We start from the raw sequence: 18,456 nt of genomic DNA on the forward strand, positions 1-18,456 counted from the left end.
CAGTCATCAGTGAGTTACAATAACTTGCAGAACTAAGGTCAGCGGTCAGTACGATTCCTGAAGCACAAGAATTCGCACCAATTGATCACCGGCAGAACCAATACGACATAACCCACATATCTTTTTAAGAAGTCTTATATTATGATGGTGAGACTCACAAAACATGATACATGAGAACCGAAATGATTCCGAAAACATACGAGCAAAGAACGCCATAAAAAATGGTGCTCTACGAAGAAACCGATATCGGGTAAAATACCGGTGGGTTTGTTTCAAACGAACGCCACACACAAATTGCCATTACCATAGAGCGCCCTTTGGATACATCGAAAATGGAAGGTGGCCAAAATATCGATCTGTAATATTACAGCACGTCCTCATGAGAAGCCAGAGCATTTTGACCTAGCAATGATGAATGATTGATACAAAAATGAAGCGCCGACAACGAGCACATGATTGCCCCCCCCCCCCCCGGGCCCGGTCCTCGACCTCCGAGTTAGTTCGCCGTCTGATGTAGAGGAGCTTTGTCTTCAGGTCCACACCAAGGCGCATATCTGACACACACCGGTGGCAGCGATTCCCTCCCGGGCAGACTCTGCACTACAGACAGACGGCGGGCTGCCAGACGACAGCAGCTCGCCGGCGACAGGGGAGGGCGACAGAGGGCGCCCGGGGCCGCCTGGCGCGCCGTCTGTCCGGTCGGACAGTGCGACACGGCGCCCGCTGCTCCACAGCAGCCCATCCCGCCGCCTCTGTCCCCCATCTGTCCACCGAAGGGAGCGGGCCGGCACGCGTTCGGCCACCGTCCACCGCCGCACGTGTCGGGGAGCCCTCCTCACCATCCCGGCGTGGTGTTGGCCAGCCGACGCATACGCCTGGCGACAGAGCGTCAAAATCAATCGGTCAGCACGGTTACGTGAAGAGACCAACGTACCTGCATACATCTTGTACGAAATACGTAAAGCGACACGTTGACCTGCACTGACAAGGCAACGATACAAAGTTTTGTTGCGAGGGCCGGGGTTTTATGCGACAACGTTCTGATGACACGCCTCAACAATCCACTTCGGGCCGATCAGGACACCAAGCGGACACCTTACTGTAATTTCGACTGAAAGGGTAAGGCGAAGTCACATCACCAGATCAGACTAGGCTACACATACTAACGTCCGGCCTGCATGTCTATATTAGGTGACCACCACCAACTCAACAGCACCTCTATCTCCGCATCATCTAGCGTCGTACACGGCGCCACCTCAACACCTGTCGGACTGGGTGTATCGGTCGCCCCCCCCCCCCTCCACCCTCACCTACGTCACTGACCTGGTGTTTCAGTATCCCTCGGCACTGACCTGGTGTTCCCCCCTTTCCCTACTGACTGGCCTGGTGTTCCTGCCCCGGTCCCCACTGACCCCACTGGTGTTCCTGCCCCGGTCCCCCGCCACTGACCTGGTGTTCCTGTCCTGGTCCCTCGCCACTGACCTGGTGTTCCTGCCCCGGTCCCCCGCCACTGACCTGGTGTTCCTGTCCCGGTCCCCAATGACCTGGTGTTCCTGCCCCGGTCCCCCGCCACTGACCTGGTGTTCCTGTCCTGGTCCCTCGCCACTGACCTGGTGTTCCTGCCCCGGTCCCCCGCCACTGACCTGGTGTTCCTGTCCCGGTCCCCAATGACCTGGTGTTCCTGTCCTGGTCCCCCGCCACTGACCTGGTGTTCCTGTCCCGGTCCCCCGCCACTGACCTGGTGTTCCTGCCCCGGTTCCCCAGTACTGACCTGGTGTTCCTGTCCTGGTCGCGGATCTTCTTCTCCATCTCGGCGTCTGTGAGCGCCTCCAGGAACGGTCCCCAGTTGTCCGCCTCGTGCCGCTGCCGGTACGGCTGGCCGATCGTCGTCAGACTGTGCTCGCTGAACGCAAACTTCTGGTGCCAGCTGATCTGGCCGCGGATACTGCCGGCAGAGACGGATCACAGGTCAGACAAGTAGCGAGGGCACAGGTGACAGGTCAGACACACAGGTCCCACTCATGAGGACTGTGAGGTTGTGACAGCACATAGCACAGGTCAAGCGAGTCAATACCCCTCCTGTACCCCCGGACGAGCCATAACCGACCCAAATCAGGTCAGGGGTCGCTCGGTTAAGGGCGAGAGTCTTGGCAATGGCCAGCGAGCTAGGACTACTGGATCTGTGAGTCCTGAACTTAACACACACTACATATACCAACAACAGAACGAGACCCGTGGATGAAAATATTATAACGATGCAGCAAACATACCCCCCCCCCCTTCCGGCGCAGTGTTGCGACACCAGTCCCCGGCGCCCGGCCGTCTCGGCGGGGCGCGTCTCACCTGTAGGAGATGGCCGTGACGAACTCCCCACCCAGGCCGAGCTCTGCGCACAGTTTGTGCGCGAACTGCTCCGGACTGTTGTCAGGGTTGGCCAGGTCCCACTCGAACTGGTCCACCAGAGAAATGTTACCCACGTGGATGTTCAGCTGGCGGCAGGGAACGACAGTCAGAACAGAGCTGAACGCGACATAATGCATAAAACAGGCGGCGGTAGTCGAATCACAACAGAGCTGAGCGGAAAGACTTCAATAGTCAGAATAGACTGCAATAGTCAGTACAGGGCTGGACAGAACATAATGCCATAGTCAGACCACTGCTCAGCAAAACAGACTGCGAGCGTCAGAACAGAAAAATACCACGGAACGTAAAAAGGAACAACACGATAACGATCGATATAATTGGACATCAATTACGAGTATCGAGTATCACTATGAACAGAACCATTTCCACAAAATTCCCTGGTACGCGAAGTTGAAAACACGCCAATTATAAGCGAACCAATAACAGCCATCGACAACACACCGGCAAGAAACTGCAATAATTCGTGTCCACGCATCGCCCGCACTGCACAAACACCCTGCGTTTCCCGGCGGTGCGCGCGGCCCGCCGGCGCTCCGCGGTGCCTGCGGTCACCCACCTTGATGACGACGCGCTGGTCGGAGGCCTCCTCGGCCACCGTCTCGGTGGGGTACGTGTCCAGCTGGTGGCGGATGCTCTGCGCCACGGCCGGCACAAACACCATCGGGTTCAGGTCCAGGTCGTCACACACCACCTCGCCAAACTGCTCCGGAGTGATCAGCGTCTCTGAGAGCGGGGAGGAGGGGGGGTGAGCGGAAAAACTGCTCCGGAGTGATCAGCGTCTCTGAGAGCGGGGAGGAGGGGGGGTGAGCGGAAAAACTGCTCCGGAGTGATCAGCGTCTCTGAGAGCGGGGAGGAGGGGGGGTGAGCGGAAAAACTGCTCCGGAGTGATCAGCGTCTCTGAGAGCGGGGAGGAGAGGGGGTGAGCGGAAAAACTGCTCCGGAGTGATCAGCGTCTCTGAGAGCGGGGAGGAGGGGGGGTGAGCGGAAAAACTGCTCCGGAGTGATCAGCGTCTCTGAGAGCGGGGAGGAGGGGGGGTGAGCGGAAAAACTGCTCCGGAGTGATCAGCGTCTCTGAGAGCGGGGAGGAGAGGGGGGGTGAGCGGAAAAACTGCTCCGGAGTGATCAGCGTCTCTGAGAGCGGGGGGTGAGCGGAAAAACTGCTCCGGAGTGATCAGCGTCTCTGAGAGCGGGGAGGAGGGGGGGTGAGCGGAAAAACTGCTCCGGAGTGATCAGCGTCTCTGAGAGCGGGGAGGAGAGGGGGGGTGAGCGGAAAAACTGCTCCGGAGTGATCAGCGTCTCTGAGAGCGGGGGGTGAGCGGAAAAACTGCTCCGGAGTGATCAGCGTCTCTGAGAGCGGGGAGGAGAGCGGAAAAACTGCTCCGGAGTGATCAGCGTCTCTGAGAGCGGGGAGGAGAGGGAGTGAGCGGAAAAACTGCTCCGGAGTGATCAGCGTCTCTGAGAGCGGGGAGGAGAGGGGGGTGAGCGAAAAACTGCTCCGGAGTGATCAGCGTCTCTGAGAGCGGGGAGGAGAGGGGGAGTGAGCGGAAAAACTGCTCCGGAGTGATCAGCGTCTCTGAGAGCGGGGAGGAGAGGGGGGTGAGCGAAAAACTGCTCCGGAGTGATCAGCGTCTCTGAGAGCGGGGAGGAGAGGGGGGGGGGGGTGAGCGGAAAAACTGCTCCGGAGTGATCAGCGTCTCTGAGAGCGGGGAGGAGAGGGGGGTGAGCGAAAAACTGCTCCGGAGTGATCAGCGTCTCTGAGAGCGGGGAGGAGAGGGGGAGTGAGCGGAAAAACTGCTCCGGAGTGATCAGCGTCTCTGAGAGCGGGGAGGAGAGGGGGGTGAGCGGAAAAACTGCTCCGGAGTGATCAGCGTCTCTGAGGGGGGAGGAGAGGGGGTGTGAGCGGAAAAACTGCTCCGGAGTGATCAGCGTCTCTGAGAGCGGGGAGGAGAGGGGGTGTGAGCGGAAAAACTGCTCCGGAGTGATCAGCGTCTCTGAGAGCGGGGAGGAGAGGGGGTGAGCGAAAAAACTGCTCCGGAGTGATCAGCGTCTCTGAGAGCGGGGAGGAGAGGGGGGGTGAGCGGAAAAACTGCTCCGGAGTGATCAGCGTCTCTGAGAGCGGGGAGGAGAGGGGGTGTGAGCGGAAAAACTGCTCCGGAGTGATCAGCGTCTCTGAGAGCGGGGAGGAGAGGGGGTGAGCGGAAAAACTGCTCCGGAGTGATCAGCGTCTCTGAGAGCGGGGAGGAGAGGGGGTGAGCGGAAAAACTGCTCCGGAGTGATCAGCGTCTCTGAGGGGGGAGGAGAGGGGGGGTGAGCGGAAAAACTGCTCCGGAGTGATCAGCGTCTCTGAGAGCGGGGGGTGAGCGGAAAAACTGCTCCGGAGTGATCAGCGTCTCTGAGAGCGGGGGGTGAGCGGAAAAACTGCTCCGGAGTGATCAGCGTCTCTGAGAGCGGGGAGGAGAGGGGGGTGAGCGGAAAAACTGCTCCGGAGTGATCAGCGTCTCTGAGAGCGGGGAGGAGAGGGGGGGTGAGCGGAAAAACTGCTCCGGCGTGATCAGCGTCTCTGAGAGCGGGGAGGAGAGGGGGTGAGCGGAAAAACTGCTCCGGAGTGATCAGCGTCTCTGAGGGGGGAGGAGAGGGGGTGAGCGGAAAAACTGCTCCGGAGTGATCAGCGTCTCTGAGAGCGGGGAGGAGAGGGGGTGAGCGGAAAAACTGCTCCGGAGTGATCAGCGTCTCTGAGAGCGGGGAGGAGAGGGGGTGAGCGGAAAAACTGCTCCGGAGTGATCAGCGTCTCTGAGAGCGGGGAGGAGAGGGGGTGAGCGGAAAAACTGCTCCGGAGTGATCAGCGTCTCTGAGAGCGGGGAGGAGAGGGGGTGAGCGAAAAAAAACTGCTCCGGAGTGATCAGCGTCTCTGAGAGCGGGGAGGAGAGGGGGTGAGCGGAAAAACTGCTCCGGAGTGATCAGCGTCTCTGAGAGCGGGGAGGAGAGGGGGGGTGAGCGGAAAAACTGCTCCGGAGTGATCAGCGTCTCTGAGAGCGGGGAGGAGAGGGGGAGTGAGCGGAAAAACTGCTCCGGAGTGATCAGCGTCTCTGAGAGCGGGGAGGAGAGGGAGTGAGCGGAAAAACTGCTCCGGAGTGATCAGCGTCTCTGAGAGCGGGGAGGAGAGGGGGTGAGCGAAAAAACTGCTCCGGAGTGATCAGCGTCTCTGAGAGCGGGGAGGAGAGGGGGTGAGCGGAAAAACTGCTCCGGAGTGATCAGCGTCTCTGAGAGCGGGGAGGAGAGGGGGTGAGCGGAAAAACTGCTCCGGAGTGATCAGCGTCTCTGAGAGCGGGGAGGAGAGGGGGTGAGCGGAAAAACTGCTCCGGAGTGATCAGCGTCTCTGAGGGGGGAGGAGAGGGGGTGAGCGGAAAAACTGCTCCGGAGTGATCAGCGTCTCTGAGAGCGGGGAGGAGAGGGGGGGGGGGGGGGTGAGCGAAAAACTGCTCCGGAGTGATCAGCGTCTCTGAGAGCGGGGAGGAGAGGGGGTGAGCGGAAAAACTGCTCCGGAGTGATCAGCGTCTCTGAGAGCGGGGAGGAGAGGGGGTGTGAGCGAAAAAACTGCTCCGGAGTGATCAGCGTCTCTGAGAGCGGGGAGGAGAGGGGGGGGGGTGAGCGGAAAAACTGCTCCGGAGTGATCAGCGTCTCTGAGAGCGGGGAGGAGAGGGGGGGTGAGCGGAAAAACTGCTCCGGAGTGATCAGCGTCTCTGAGAGCGGGGAGGAGAGGGGGGGGGGGGGGTGAGCGGAAAAACTGCTCCGGCGTGACCGGCGTCTGTGCGGCGGACGGAGGAGTCAGCACGACGATTCATCAGTTCGAGCCCGTGGCATTAATGACGTAACCTGTTGAAAGCAGAAAGGCCTCCAAAATATTGTGATGAATCTTATAAAACCAGCCTTACGGCAACACAAATATGACTATACCGGGTGCCCCCCCCCCCCAAAAAAAACGTTCCGAGCTTTGGAGGCCTATATCTCAAAGTTGAGTGCAAATAACGAGCCAAAATTCTCATAAAGTTTACGTCACTTCTTTGCGCATTGGTATGCCAAATTGTAACACTCTATCATCATTTTCAAGCCAGCAATCTTATGTTGAATTAAGTAAGACGTTTTTGCTTTTTTTTGCCTATGTTGGACGGTAGCGATGATTGGCTTAGACGTACCATGTTAGGAAAAAAATAGAAAAATGGAACACGTGAATGAAACCAGCACGTGTGTTGTTGTTTGAAATATTTTTGTCCCACTTATGTGCCGAATATTCAAATACTGAGCCAAAATGGTGTTAATGGATGTAATTCGTTTCAACACTAAGTCCTGTTTCGAGCAGGAGTGGCACGGTGCATGGGTTACTGCTGATCGCCTTCCCTTCAAGAAGATCAAACAGTAACTCGACCGAATAGGGAAAAAAACTAGAGGGAATGTGCCATCCTAAGGCCTGAACCATCAGTGAGGCTAGTTGCCAGTAGCAGTCATGGCTGCAGGCCGTGGTACCGAGATGGAAGTGGCCCGTTCACTCACATTTTTTAGTAACATCTGAGCAAAAAAGTAATTTTTACATGGCATGCTAGAAACACGAACCATTTAAAAAATAATTACCCGAATAACATAAAATGTTGATTTAAAGTTGGGAACGTTTTTTTTTTCTGGGCCACCCGGTATGTGACAACACGAGAACCCACTGAACAAAGAAATATAATTGATCAGAGTCCAATTTCCCGTGCTAGTCTCACCGTTTTTGTTCCATGTGAACATGTCGCGCAGCCTCTGTCCCTCGATCTCCATGTCGAGCCGGATGGGCACCAGCTGCTCCTCCTGCATGGCGTTGTCGTGGATCAGCTCCGGGTCCGTGTCGTCGAAACTGGCGGCACGCGCAGCGGGCAGGGTCAGACGGTGCGGCACAGAGACGACGGGGAAGGGCGGAGCAGCCCGCACGTACGCGCAGCGGGCGGGGTAAGACGACGTGACACAGAGACCACGGGGGAGGGCGGGGCAGCCACAGCACATTAAACATTAACGGTATTGACAGGACAGAACAGGACTGAGAGCAGGGGAGAGGGGCTTAAAACATAGCAAAACGTGTAAAAAGGAGGTCGTCATTCCACTGCATCAGAGAATCACAAACGAATATAAACATAATGGGCAAGTGCAGTTCTGAAATTACCCATCAAAACAGCAAATTCAGTACAATCGATTAGCATCGACGAGCTAATTGTTCATGCATATTCCTACTGCACTTCCGAACGCTAAGTAGAGTGAACCCAGCGCCCGACGTTAACAAGACAGCAACTCACATATGAATGCCCTCGTAAATCGTAATTGTTGTTTGAAAAGTTTACGTCCTTTGACGGCAAAGCCAGAAGTCCATTGGACTGTCCTGGGCGATTAATTCAATCGGCTGTGGTTTCATGGCCGCTATGCAATTCTAGCGTCGAGCGAACATGAGTCGATAATGCTGATGGTAGCCCGCCCACTCAGTCATTCGGGCGTCAACTTCGGAGAGACACGGGTCAGTCATACGGGCGTCAGAGAGAGAGCCGTGTCAGCCATCGGGATGTCGAAGGGACCAGAGTCAGTCGCTGTATACTCCACCCGAGACGCATGTTACAGTAAAAAAAAAAAAAAAAAACACACACACACACACACATTTGGTCCGAAGACCGTGCCATATCCGATAGCTCATCCCCAGAGATGGAGCTTATAAGTTCCTATAACCTCATACGGCATTCGCTAGGGGTCCCAATACCGAACAAGGCCGCCTGTAAGTACATTAGCACGAGCATACACGCCGACACATGCCGATAAGTCAAGACAGGCTATTGCCGCACAAATGGCCCAAGTGTAACAGTAGTTTCTGACCTGGCCACTTCTGTTACTACCTCACATTTAAGTCCATCTAATTCAGGCCCAGCACGCGATAGAAGCCAGACCGGGAGAGCGTTCAGACGGCCTGTCAGGGGGAGCGGTCAGGCAGCCTGTCAGGGGGGAGCGGTCAGACGGCCTGTCAGGGGGAGCGGTCAGACGGCCTGTCAGGGGGAGCGGACAGGCAGACTGTCAGGGGGAGCGGTCAGACGGCCTGTCAGGGGGAGCGGTCAGACGGCCTGTCAGGGGGAGCGGACAGGCAGACTGTCAGGGGGAGCGGTCAGACGGCCTGTCAGGGGGAGCGGTCAGACGGCCTGTCAGGGGAGCGGTCAGACGGCCTGTCAGGGGGAGCGGTCAGACGGCCTGTCAGGAGCGGTCAGACGGCCTGTCAGGGGGAGCGGACAGGCAGCCTGTTCGTGAGCGCTGTCAGCCTGTCCGGCGGACCGGCCGCTGGCTCCAGGCAGACCGCCTCCCACCCCGGGCTTCTCACGGCCCGAGTCGGCGGCCGCCGGGGGGCCGTTGCCGCTCCTGGGCCGGCAGCCGGCAGTCACTGATGGCCGCATAAATACTCCCGACCGCCTGGGACCCGCGCCGGCCGACCGGCCGGTCCCGACTGGCACACAGCACCGACGGGCGCCGGACGGCCGGTACGGCACTCTGAACGGGGCCCACGAGTACTGCCTTCCCGGCAGAGCCGACAGAGGGACGGCGCAGCCGACTCGCATCACACTTATATACAGAGAGCTGTACATTATTCAACAGCCCTTCATCTCTGGGAGACACATATGCACAGGACTGGCGAATGAACCGAATTCGCCACTTTGCCTGAGACTTGAAATTAGGATTCGGGAATGCTGAACTTAACTTTAAACCAAGTCACCCGTACTGCACTAATATGTTCGCATCTGCAACTCGCTTTGTACATTTTCTAATACGTTTTGTACTTAGTCGACCACATCAGAAAAACCTGTGACCGCTTCAGACGCCTACTCAAAGCATAGAACCTCATCCGTCCCCTCTCCCACCCGCCGCCGGTCTCTCACCACATGGGGAAGGTGCGCACGCGCTTTGTGACCACCCGGTTCCGGTTGATGGGCGTCGACTGCGGCACCGGGTCCATGTGCGAGCTGTTGGGCTGGGCCGGCACGTGCACAGCGCTCTTCCGGGGCGTCTTGATCTCCCTGCCGAGCGGTACAGAGGTGTGAGAAAGAGAGAGGGTGGGAGAGCAGCGAGAGTAGCAGAGCACAGGGCTGGGGCAGAGTGGAGAAGCACAGAGAGGGATCAGAGCGCCTTGTACTGGACAACCTTAGCAGCACGGCGTGAGGCACGTTTCTAAAAAGCTTGTGTCAGTTAGCCCAGACTCTCGGCTTAATATTGACCCCTTCTTAGCTATTTATTTAGCAGATAACCTACTCAACTTACGAAAATTGGCACAGAAGGAACGATTCACGACTCATGGTATAAAACTAGACCAAAGGACGGCCGTATGAAAGTTATACGGATAAAATATGCGGCTGCTCTCTGCATCGAGCACTGCGTGCCATCGTTGCGGGTCATTGCCAGATAATTAGGTCAGCACGTGACTCTTTGACATACATATCCTCGGATTTATAGTCGGATCGCGTGAGACATCCAATCGAACGCGTGTCGGTGATCAAGCCGTACGACCGCATGGTAATGTTCATATGGGATATCGGAGGGAGCGGGAGTTAGGTATCCGAGGTGAGGCGCCTTAGGTATCCGAGGTAGGCGCGCGTTAGGTATCCGAGGTGAGCGCGCGTTAGGTATCCGAGGGGAGCGCGCGTTAGGTATCCGAGGTGAGCGCGCGTTAGGTATCCGAGGTGAGGCGCCTTAGGTATCCGAGGTGAGGCGCGTTTGGTATCCGAGGTGAGGCGCCTTAGGTATCCGAGGTGAGGCACGTTTGGTATCCGAGGTGAGCGCGAGTTAGGTGTCTGAGGTGAGGCCTGTTAAATGCCTGAGGGGACACGCATTGGGTGTCTACGTGGGACGCGCGTTTGGCGTATGAGGGGCGGCGTGTAATGTGATAAGGACTGCAGCGAGGACACTACACTCACTTGGGTACGGCGATCACCTCGCTGGGTACCACGTTCTGCATGGCCGACGAGCGGTACCGGTCGTCTTTGCCGGTGATCAGATCCTCAATCTCGGAGGCGCGCAGCAAAGACACGCTTGAGGCCAGGATGTGCTGACTGAGACCTGCAAAAAATAATGAACAAACGCTCAGCAAAGAACGTGACTCAAGTATCACGGGTACCCAGCCCCAGTGGTTTTAGCACGGGAGTCCCGATGTGCCAGAAGCGCCATGGAAGATTTTTGATGAGTCTCTACCTAAAGCCGTACAGGCTCAATGTCAGTCGTTAGGAGAGGGAAAACAGGGAAACCTTTGCTAGTCAATCATATCACATATGTCCTCGAAGAAACACAACATTTTATTAATACTCAGCATTTTTGGTGTCGGCCGCACCTATGCTGCCGGACGCTGGCCACTACAATGATGACTGTCAAACAGCCTGTGAATGGCAGTGTATTGGACACCGTCAAGACTGAGTGACGATACAGTCGACGAATTGCCCAAAACAAGCGCAATCCATTCAAAGAGAATCATACAGCGGCTGGTAAATGCACGTGTCCACAGCGTTCGAGGTTCGTTGGTCATGTATGTAAGACCGCGACATTATCGACTGAGGACAACATTGCAGCAATCTCCATCACCTCTGTGTATCCCGATAGATTAATTAGTTCTGAGATCCGCGACAGCTCACCCATGTCCATAAGCTTTTTGCGCTCCTCGACGCTGATGTACTTGCGGTAGAGGCCGGGGAACTTCTTGTAGAGGGACCCGCGGAACAGCCGCAGGTAGTTGCCCACCTGAAACACGGCGGCGCATGAGTGGGACATGGTGAGCCCGGCAGTGTGCTGACAGCCTACCGACTTTCGACCGCGGGACACAGGGAAAGCAGCGTCGAAAAGGAGCGCAAGGACAAAATAGTTGCGGTTCTGTGGAAATCTCTAAGAGCGTGGGCATTCCTGGACTATCCTACAGATGGATCTGTTAATCGTTCAACGAGATCAAGATCTATCAGACATAGTTAGCAAACACAGCGGTCAGTAATGCTCCACTGGCCGCCCACCCCCTATCCCCGACAGCAGAGGTCAGAGATTGAGGGAGGGGGGAGACAGCGCGTCCCTTCGTCCAAACTTGGCTCATCACGTCCACAAACATAAGCGTAGGAACCATGGGTGCAAGGGTGCAGCTGCACCCACAATATTTATCCAGTGGGTGCAGACAATGTATTCTGCACCCACAATAATCTGAACCAAAAACCCCTTTTTCATCAACACTACTTCCCATGCAGCACGGCAAATTCAGGATATGTTGCCTACTATCCATCTTTCGAAGCATTTGCTACTGTGATCAGTGATGGTCTTCAAAACTTACATTTGTGCTGAAAAAGGGAAATGGAGCATGTGATTGAACACATACCGAACCGATGACCCACTGTCAAAAATTTTAGCCCGATATTTTCGAAAATGGCTAAGTTGGCCGCTTTTACTTTTTGCGGTAGTCAATATTGACAATATTAGCCCTCGAATGTGTGCAGCGTTTTCCAGCTTCTAATGTGTAGTGGGAGGGGGAGGAGGTCGGTCGGACCCCCTGCCGTTCGGCCCCTGATCGAGCTAGAGCTTCGCAGAAAAAAACGAGGGTGTTGCCCGTGACGAGAGGAAGCCGATGATACCCAATTTTAAGGTCCTACTTCATTGGTTGACCTTCCAGGTCAGGTCAATATTCCAAAAGTCGGGAAAATCGGGACCTGCTAGAACTGCGTAAAGTGAAGCTGTTATCGGGTTTTTCGGGGTGCTGATCACAAATATCTGATGTTAGTTTTGATCACAGATGATTTCTTCATGCATTTAGGCCAGATCGGGTCAGGTCAGGTCAGGTCAACCATTAGGCGTCCTACCGGCTATCCATAGTAGGTGTCAACTACCACTGACGGCGTCGTAGCATGTCACGAAAGCACTAAAACTACTTCGTAAACGTTCAAATGGATGCTAAATTCGAAATCAGCCCTATAAACTACCCTAGAAACATGTAAAACTCGAAAAAGTGAACCGAGGTCATCAAAGGTCAATGACCTGACCTGACCTTCAGGTTATCTTCACACCCACCGTGATGCATGGGAAAAACATCATTTCACATGTTTGGACGTCTACAATCACAAAAAGACTGGAAACGCGCGGATAATGTGAGCTGACATACGCCAAATCGCGATTCCGGCCGAACATGGTCTCGAGAATCAGGTCACAGGTCAAAGGTCTTTTGGGTCAGGGTCATGAAATTTTTACAGTAGGTGTAAAACTGATCAACTCGAGGGTACTAAAAGTTTCGTCGCGATCGGCCAATTTTTGCGCGAGTTATTTGCGAACAACCATGGGGGGGGGTTCATCCGACCCCTCAACACATGCGAGGGTCAATGCTTCCAAATGCACTTATCGGTTGGTACCTTTTCGACATGGTACACCCTCAAAGCTCGTAACGAGCCTTCGCTCGGGTGTCGCCCCCCCCCCCCCCCCCGCTTCACCGGCCATGGCTGGATTTCTGCACCCATGCACCCACAATGTTCCAGCCGTTCCTACGCCACAAACACCGACTTCCAGTGTGCGTTACAGCAGCATCAAAGGGTCTATGCAGCGTCGGCCGGCCGGGGGGCGCCGCCTGCCGAGTGCAGGGCCCGTGCCGGCGCCCCTCGGCAATCCAAACACGAGTCCGCCGATCAATCGGCCCTGGCAAATGACGCACTAACAGCCGACCGGCCGCCGTTCACGGACGGAGCCTGCCCAGCAGAGCACCGGCGCACGGAGGGAGAGTGGGGAGCGACAGCCGCCGCCCGCACCAAACGGCGATTTTCGGGGACGCCTGGGAGCAACTTAAGGAGGTTTATGATGATTACTCTGGCTTTAGGGGCATCGAATGGAAGGTCATAATATGGTGTCCATAATTCACGGGTCGATCCGTGGCCGACGCACCGCCGACCGGCGACTCGTCGGGGAGTCGGAGAGCTGGTCGAGCGTGACCGGCATGCAGCTCCCCGCGCCGCGTCCCCGCCGCGATATGAAGCCGGTGGCCGGCCACGGCCACTAACTGAACCGAGCTCCCAATGACCCAGTAGTAAAACTACTTTACCTAGAGCACTGTCGTCGATCGCGAATGGTAAAGAATGCAAGCGAATCGATACTACCTAGTATGTAACTACCAAACTCGTTGAACAATGAACACTGAACAGTCTGGATTTTTTTTTCGGAAAACGTTAACTTCAGTCACTCGTATGAAAATAGGTAAGAAACGAGGTCATTGAAGGTTTGGTACCCACATAAATGCCACGATAAAAGTTCAAATCTTCATTTACTGCCCAAACAAGTCCCAAACAAATCTAAATCACCCACTTACTTCGCTTCCTTCCCCCGTCCCTTCCCCAAACAACCCATCGACTGCGGCCGCCACCGCCTCACGCTACGAGGGGCGTGCTGACGCCTGACACTATGAGGGGCGTGCTGAGACTATGAGGGGCGTGCTGACACTATGAGGGGCGTGCTGACACCTTACACGCGTGAACTGTCCGCAAAGCATCATTAATTCAGCGGCTTACCCCGTCCCCGCGAAACGAGCCGGTCGGCGGCCACTCGGTCGGCAAGGAAGGGGCGACAGCAGCGGCGGCAGTATACCAGCGGAGACCCTCCCGCGGTAAACCGCCTCCCTGCAGCCATCTCTCGCCAGGTGCTTGCTTAATCCTCGCACTTGAGGGGAGGAGGCCGGACGAACCTCTGTTTTTCGCGAAAAAGCGCGTAAAAACGGTCTACCGTAACAAAGCTTTTTTTGTAACAAAGCTTTCGGTAACCTCATAGGTATTAGGTACTAATAAATTTTACATTTATCTTGAAAATTTCAGAAAGTAATTCGATAACCTGTGACCTCTTTCTCTAGACCATGGACATACCAACTTAGCTCTGATTTCGAATTTAGCAATCATTTGTGCATTCAAGAACGAAGCTATTGGTCCCTGTCACGCATAGCAAAGCTGTCAGTGATGGTAAACAGCTACTATGAATATCTGGCGGGACTCTTGGCCATTGGCCTGACCTCACCTGACCCAACCTATCCCAACTACACAACTGTAGGTACACTATAAAAATATCACTTGCTCTGTCTATACATGTGCAAATTGGCAGGTTATGGCATTTGGGACTGTAAGAATCATCCTACCATTTGAGCGAGACTTGGGCCCTGTTTCACCGGTGATGGCAGCACGCTGCTATTTGATAGCAGCACGCTGCTATCAAATTGCGCGAGCCGACGTAATGTGATGACGTCACACTAATGACGTTTCGTGTAATCTGTGAGCTTTTTCATAGCTGTGTTTGGAACAGAGTTGATATCTCATTGAATGCGTTTGATACATTTGTTTGATCGCACGGCCGTGAAGCTGTTAGCAGCAATATTTGATGACATCACACAGATTGATGACATCATGGTTTGTTGATCTTTCCATGGAAACCCAATTTGACACGTGTAATAGCAGCGTGCTGCTATCACCGGTGAAACAGGGCCTTGAGCATTAGCTTAGCACAAATGTAGTTTGCATATCATGTGGAAAGCAGATAAGATAGTATATGAGCAAAATGCCCATGTGCCTTTGCTCAGTCTCCACTGAGACGTATGAGGCATAAATATTGTTGGTATCAAACCTCATCATTGGCTCCCAGTGATCTCCAGGTCACTGGGAGCTCCCTGGTAGGTATTAATTAGGTTTAACTGTGAAGTACCTAGATGTGTTTCATTTAAATTCATGTCAAGTAGGTGAAAGTTTAAGCCAGGCTAGCACTGAAAGATTAAAAATTTCATAATGAATATGCTCCATAAGTCATCACTTATAAAATACACGACTGTATACCATGACAGCCTACAAGATACCTAAGTCAAAGCATGAATAATGCATTGTGTAAGCAAACTGCCATGATAAAATAATTTATTCAGCATGTAGGTACCTTAACAAGTAACAACTGAGGAAAGGAGGTGCCAAGCTCTGTGAAGACACATTGCTTGAACATAACTCATTCCAAGAAATCAATGACATCCATCCACACTATTTCCAGTCAAACCTACTTTCAGATAAATATAGACAACAAAGCATGGCAACAGTCAACAAGCCGCACCAGGAAGATTGATTGATTGATCTGCACCAGCCCACAACAGCCTGGCTGGAAATCCGCACCAGCCTAGACCTAATAAGTAACAAGACTATAACACATAATGGATTCACCACAAAATGAAGCTTTTTGAAGTTTTGATATCCACCTCCTTGGCAGTCTGATTTCCTCACTTTTTATGTTCTTGAGCTACAAACATTTTACCAGTTTAGGGTGAGGGTCTGCACCACTCAATGCAAAATCCACACCATGCAACCATAGGTCATCACAGGATCATGCAACACTCGGTGCCTACGCACCTGCAAAAGCTCAAAATGGTTTAGCATGCTTTGGATTTTTAACTGAAGAAAAAGGCACTAGCACTACTTTTGTCAAAAATTCCAACGAAATTTGATGAGAATTATTTGAATCGCACCTCATTGTTTTCCAGCCAGACACAAACTAGGCAAGAAGGCATAAATCAAAAATTCAAAAATAATTTCGTTTGTACTTTTTGTAATAGCAAACTTGAACTATGACTTACCTCCGATCCAATACAGTAAAATTCACCACCTTCTTCCAATTGGAAGCTGATGGGCTTGTCTCCGTAAGTTTTTAAAGACATCTTGAGAATGTTTAGGACAAATAATTTTAATTACAAAACTATTGAATAAAATCACACAACCTACAACCTAAACCGGCACCCAATTCAGATGAACTGCGTCAAATGCAAGACAAGCGCGTCAGTAATGAAAATTTGGTAGCTCGTATTCCTTATATGGAAGCATTTTTACTTCATCGTCGAGATAATCCTGCCGAGGCAGTTTCCAGTTCGCTATTGCCGTCCACTGTCCAGAGATGGCAGCACTAGTTGACGCCTGAAGATATGCTGTCCCGCACGACATCAAATTGGCACCGGTCTTCGTGAATTGTTTCATTCAGATTGGCGTATCCAGGGTGTAATAGGAAAGTAGAGGCCACATCCCAAGATGCCATGGAGATTGGAGACATTCTTTGGGCGCTCCGGGATCAGAGACCGGAGAAGGACCCTTGGGAGTCACAGGGGCCAAAAGCCTGCGTGGGGTCCTGAGAATTGAGATTGTATTGTAATTGTATTGCACATTTAACCCTCGCCGGACCTATTGGTTTTCTATGTACATACGCGCCGGCCGAGGGGGGGCGGGTACGACCCCCCCTCGCCGTTTCGCCCCTGGTGGAGCTAGCGCGTCGCGGAAAAAAACGAGTGTGTGCGCCGTTACGAGACGCAGAGATTGGTACCCGATTTTAAGGTCCTGTAGCACGGGGGGACTGAACAGGGGTGCGGTGGAGTGGGGGTGGAGTGTTGTTTTCCGGGGGGGACTTTCTTTCTGGGGTCTGTTAGCGGTGGGTAGTTCGGTGCCAATGTGAGGCGCTGGAATTGTGCTGTTGGAGACTGGAAGTGTGTGCGTAAGTAAAGTTGATTTCTGGAAGCCCACCCGGCATACAAATGCATCTGATGGGAGATGCTTCATTTTGAGGCTTGATCATCATCGCATTGTATAGACGTCGACTCGGTAACTTCACTGCTCGGGCAGGATGGACAGGTTCCAACCCGTGGGTAATCGACACAGTGAGAGAAGGGCCGGATAAGGCAGTTGGGGTCTTAGTGATCACTGCCAAGCCATTTGTTGGCGTTTAACCCTCGCCCGTAAACGGCGATCTGCCACCTTCGCCCATGCAGGGGGGGGGGGGGGGGGTTGGTGCGACCCCCCCCCCCTTGGCGTTTGAAAACGGAGCGTCGTAGAGCTTAGCGGAAAAGACCAACGGATTGCTCTCGCCGAGATCTCGCGATTGGTGGTATATTTTTTGGTCCTAGGTCAACATTTGACCTACTTTTGACCGGTCAAAGGTCAAATTTTCGGAAAAATAGACTTTTTTCAACTTTCCGCGGCGATTGCGGCAAAACGGTGGGAGATATCGACTTGAAACCTTCACTATCGTGTTCCTTGATCAATTTTCTATCGTTTGGTATGTATTTCGTTTCCTTAGCTCTAAAAATGGCGCGTTGGGAGCGCCGGAAGTCGGCAAGGTCACAGTCGGCGGCAGAAATTCGAAAAATCAAAATTTAAATTTTTGAAATCTGATTATATTTTTGGATTTGGGAGGTCCATTTGCTCCCTATAGAAGCTAATATTGCTGCATATTCCCATTGAGGTGACAAGAATTAGCAAAATAGTGGTTCGGGCGCTTTTCAAAAATAGTACCGAACGCTGTTCCTCTTGTGACGTCATAGCTCCGTGACCTGACCTGACCCGGTCAAGTTTCTTATACCATATGATAGCCAATACTTGCCCCAACATGCATGGGAAGTTTCATCACGATCCATCAACCGATGTCCGTACCACCGGCAGGAAACCTCGGGCGTTGGCACTCAGTTTGTGAAAATCCGGCCGGAGGCTGTTCCCTTTGTGACGTCATAACTCCGTGACCTGACATGACCCGGTCAAATTTTTTTTATCAAAAGATGCGCAAGGTTTTCCCCATAAGGTACCCAAAATTTGGCGGCGCTGCGCGCCGCCGTTTTTGCACTATTTCCGAAAAACCTCAGGGGGGGTTGCACCAACCCCCCCCCCTACATGGGCGAGGGTTAACTTGATTAACTGGATGGTCATTTGTCCAGTCACCAATTCATCATCACTGGTCTACTCTACCCTTTCAAATTTGCCCACTTATATCGTATTAGCGTAGCTGAATTTAAGTGCCCTCGAGGATCATTGGCGTGACTGTCCTAACCGAGCTGCACTTAACTCCTATCGGCCTTAATCTAAGATTCATTCTTTTATCATACGCACTCACATTCTTACATACAAGCGCTCTTCATTTATTCACCAAAATTTTATTTAGTGCCCCTCGAAATCCCTCCGATAGTGTTAGGTGTCTGGCAACAATAACCTCCCC

The 18,456-nt window shown here is 53.4% G+C and overlaps 1 protein-coding gene across 1 annotated transcript; it reads right to left on the reverse strand.

Annotated features, from left to right (window-relative positions):
* Positions 1 to 121: 121 nt before the first annotated feature.
* On the reverse strand, positions 122 to 16,267 carry LOC122372349 (SWI/SNF-related matrix-associated actin-dependent regulator of chromatin subfamily B member 1-like). Its single transcript, XM_043349450.1, has 9 exons — positions 16,064 to 16,267; positions 11,097 to 11,202; positions 10,389 to 10,530; positions 9,357 to 9,494; positions 7,185 to 7,312; positions 2,981 to 3,147; positions 2,344 to 2,489; positions 1,772 to 1,945; positions 122 to 875 (listed from the first exon to the last, which is right to left on the reverse strand). The coding sequence occupies exons 1-9, from the start codon at positions 16,142 to 16,144 to the stop codon at positions 836 to 838; spliced, it is 1,122 nt and encodes a 373-aa protein (XP_043205385.1). The 5' UTR covers positions 16,145 to 16,267; the 3' UTR covers positions 122 to 835.
* Between the last annotated feature and the right edge of the window lie 2,189 nt (positions 16,268 to 18,456).

Source organism: Amphibalanus amphitrite, unplaced genomic scaffold, assembly GCF_019059575.1.
Source record: "Amphibalanus amphitrite isolate SeventyFive unplaced genomic scaffold, NRLGWU_Aamphi_draft 001349F_arrow, whole genome shotgun sequence".
Taxonomy (NCBI): Eukaryota; Metazoa; Arthropoda; class Thecostraca; order Balanomorpha; family Balanidae; genus Amphibalanus; species Amphibalanus amphitrite.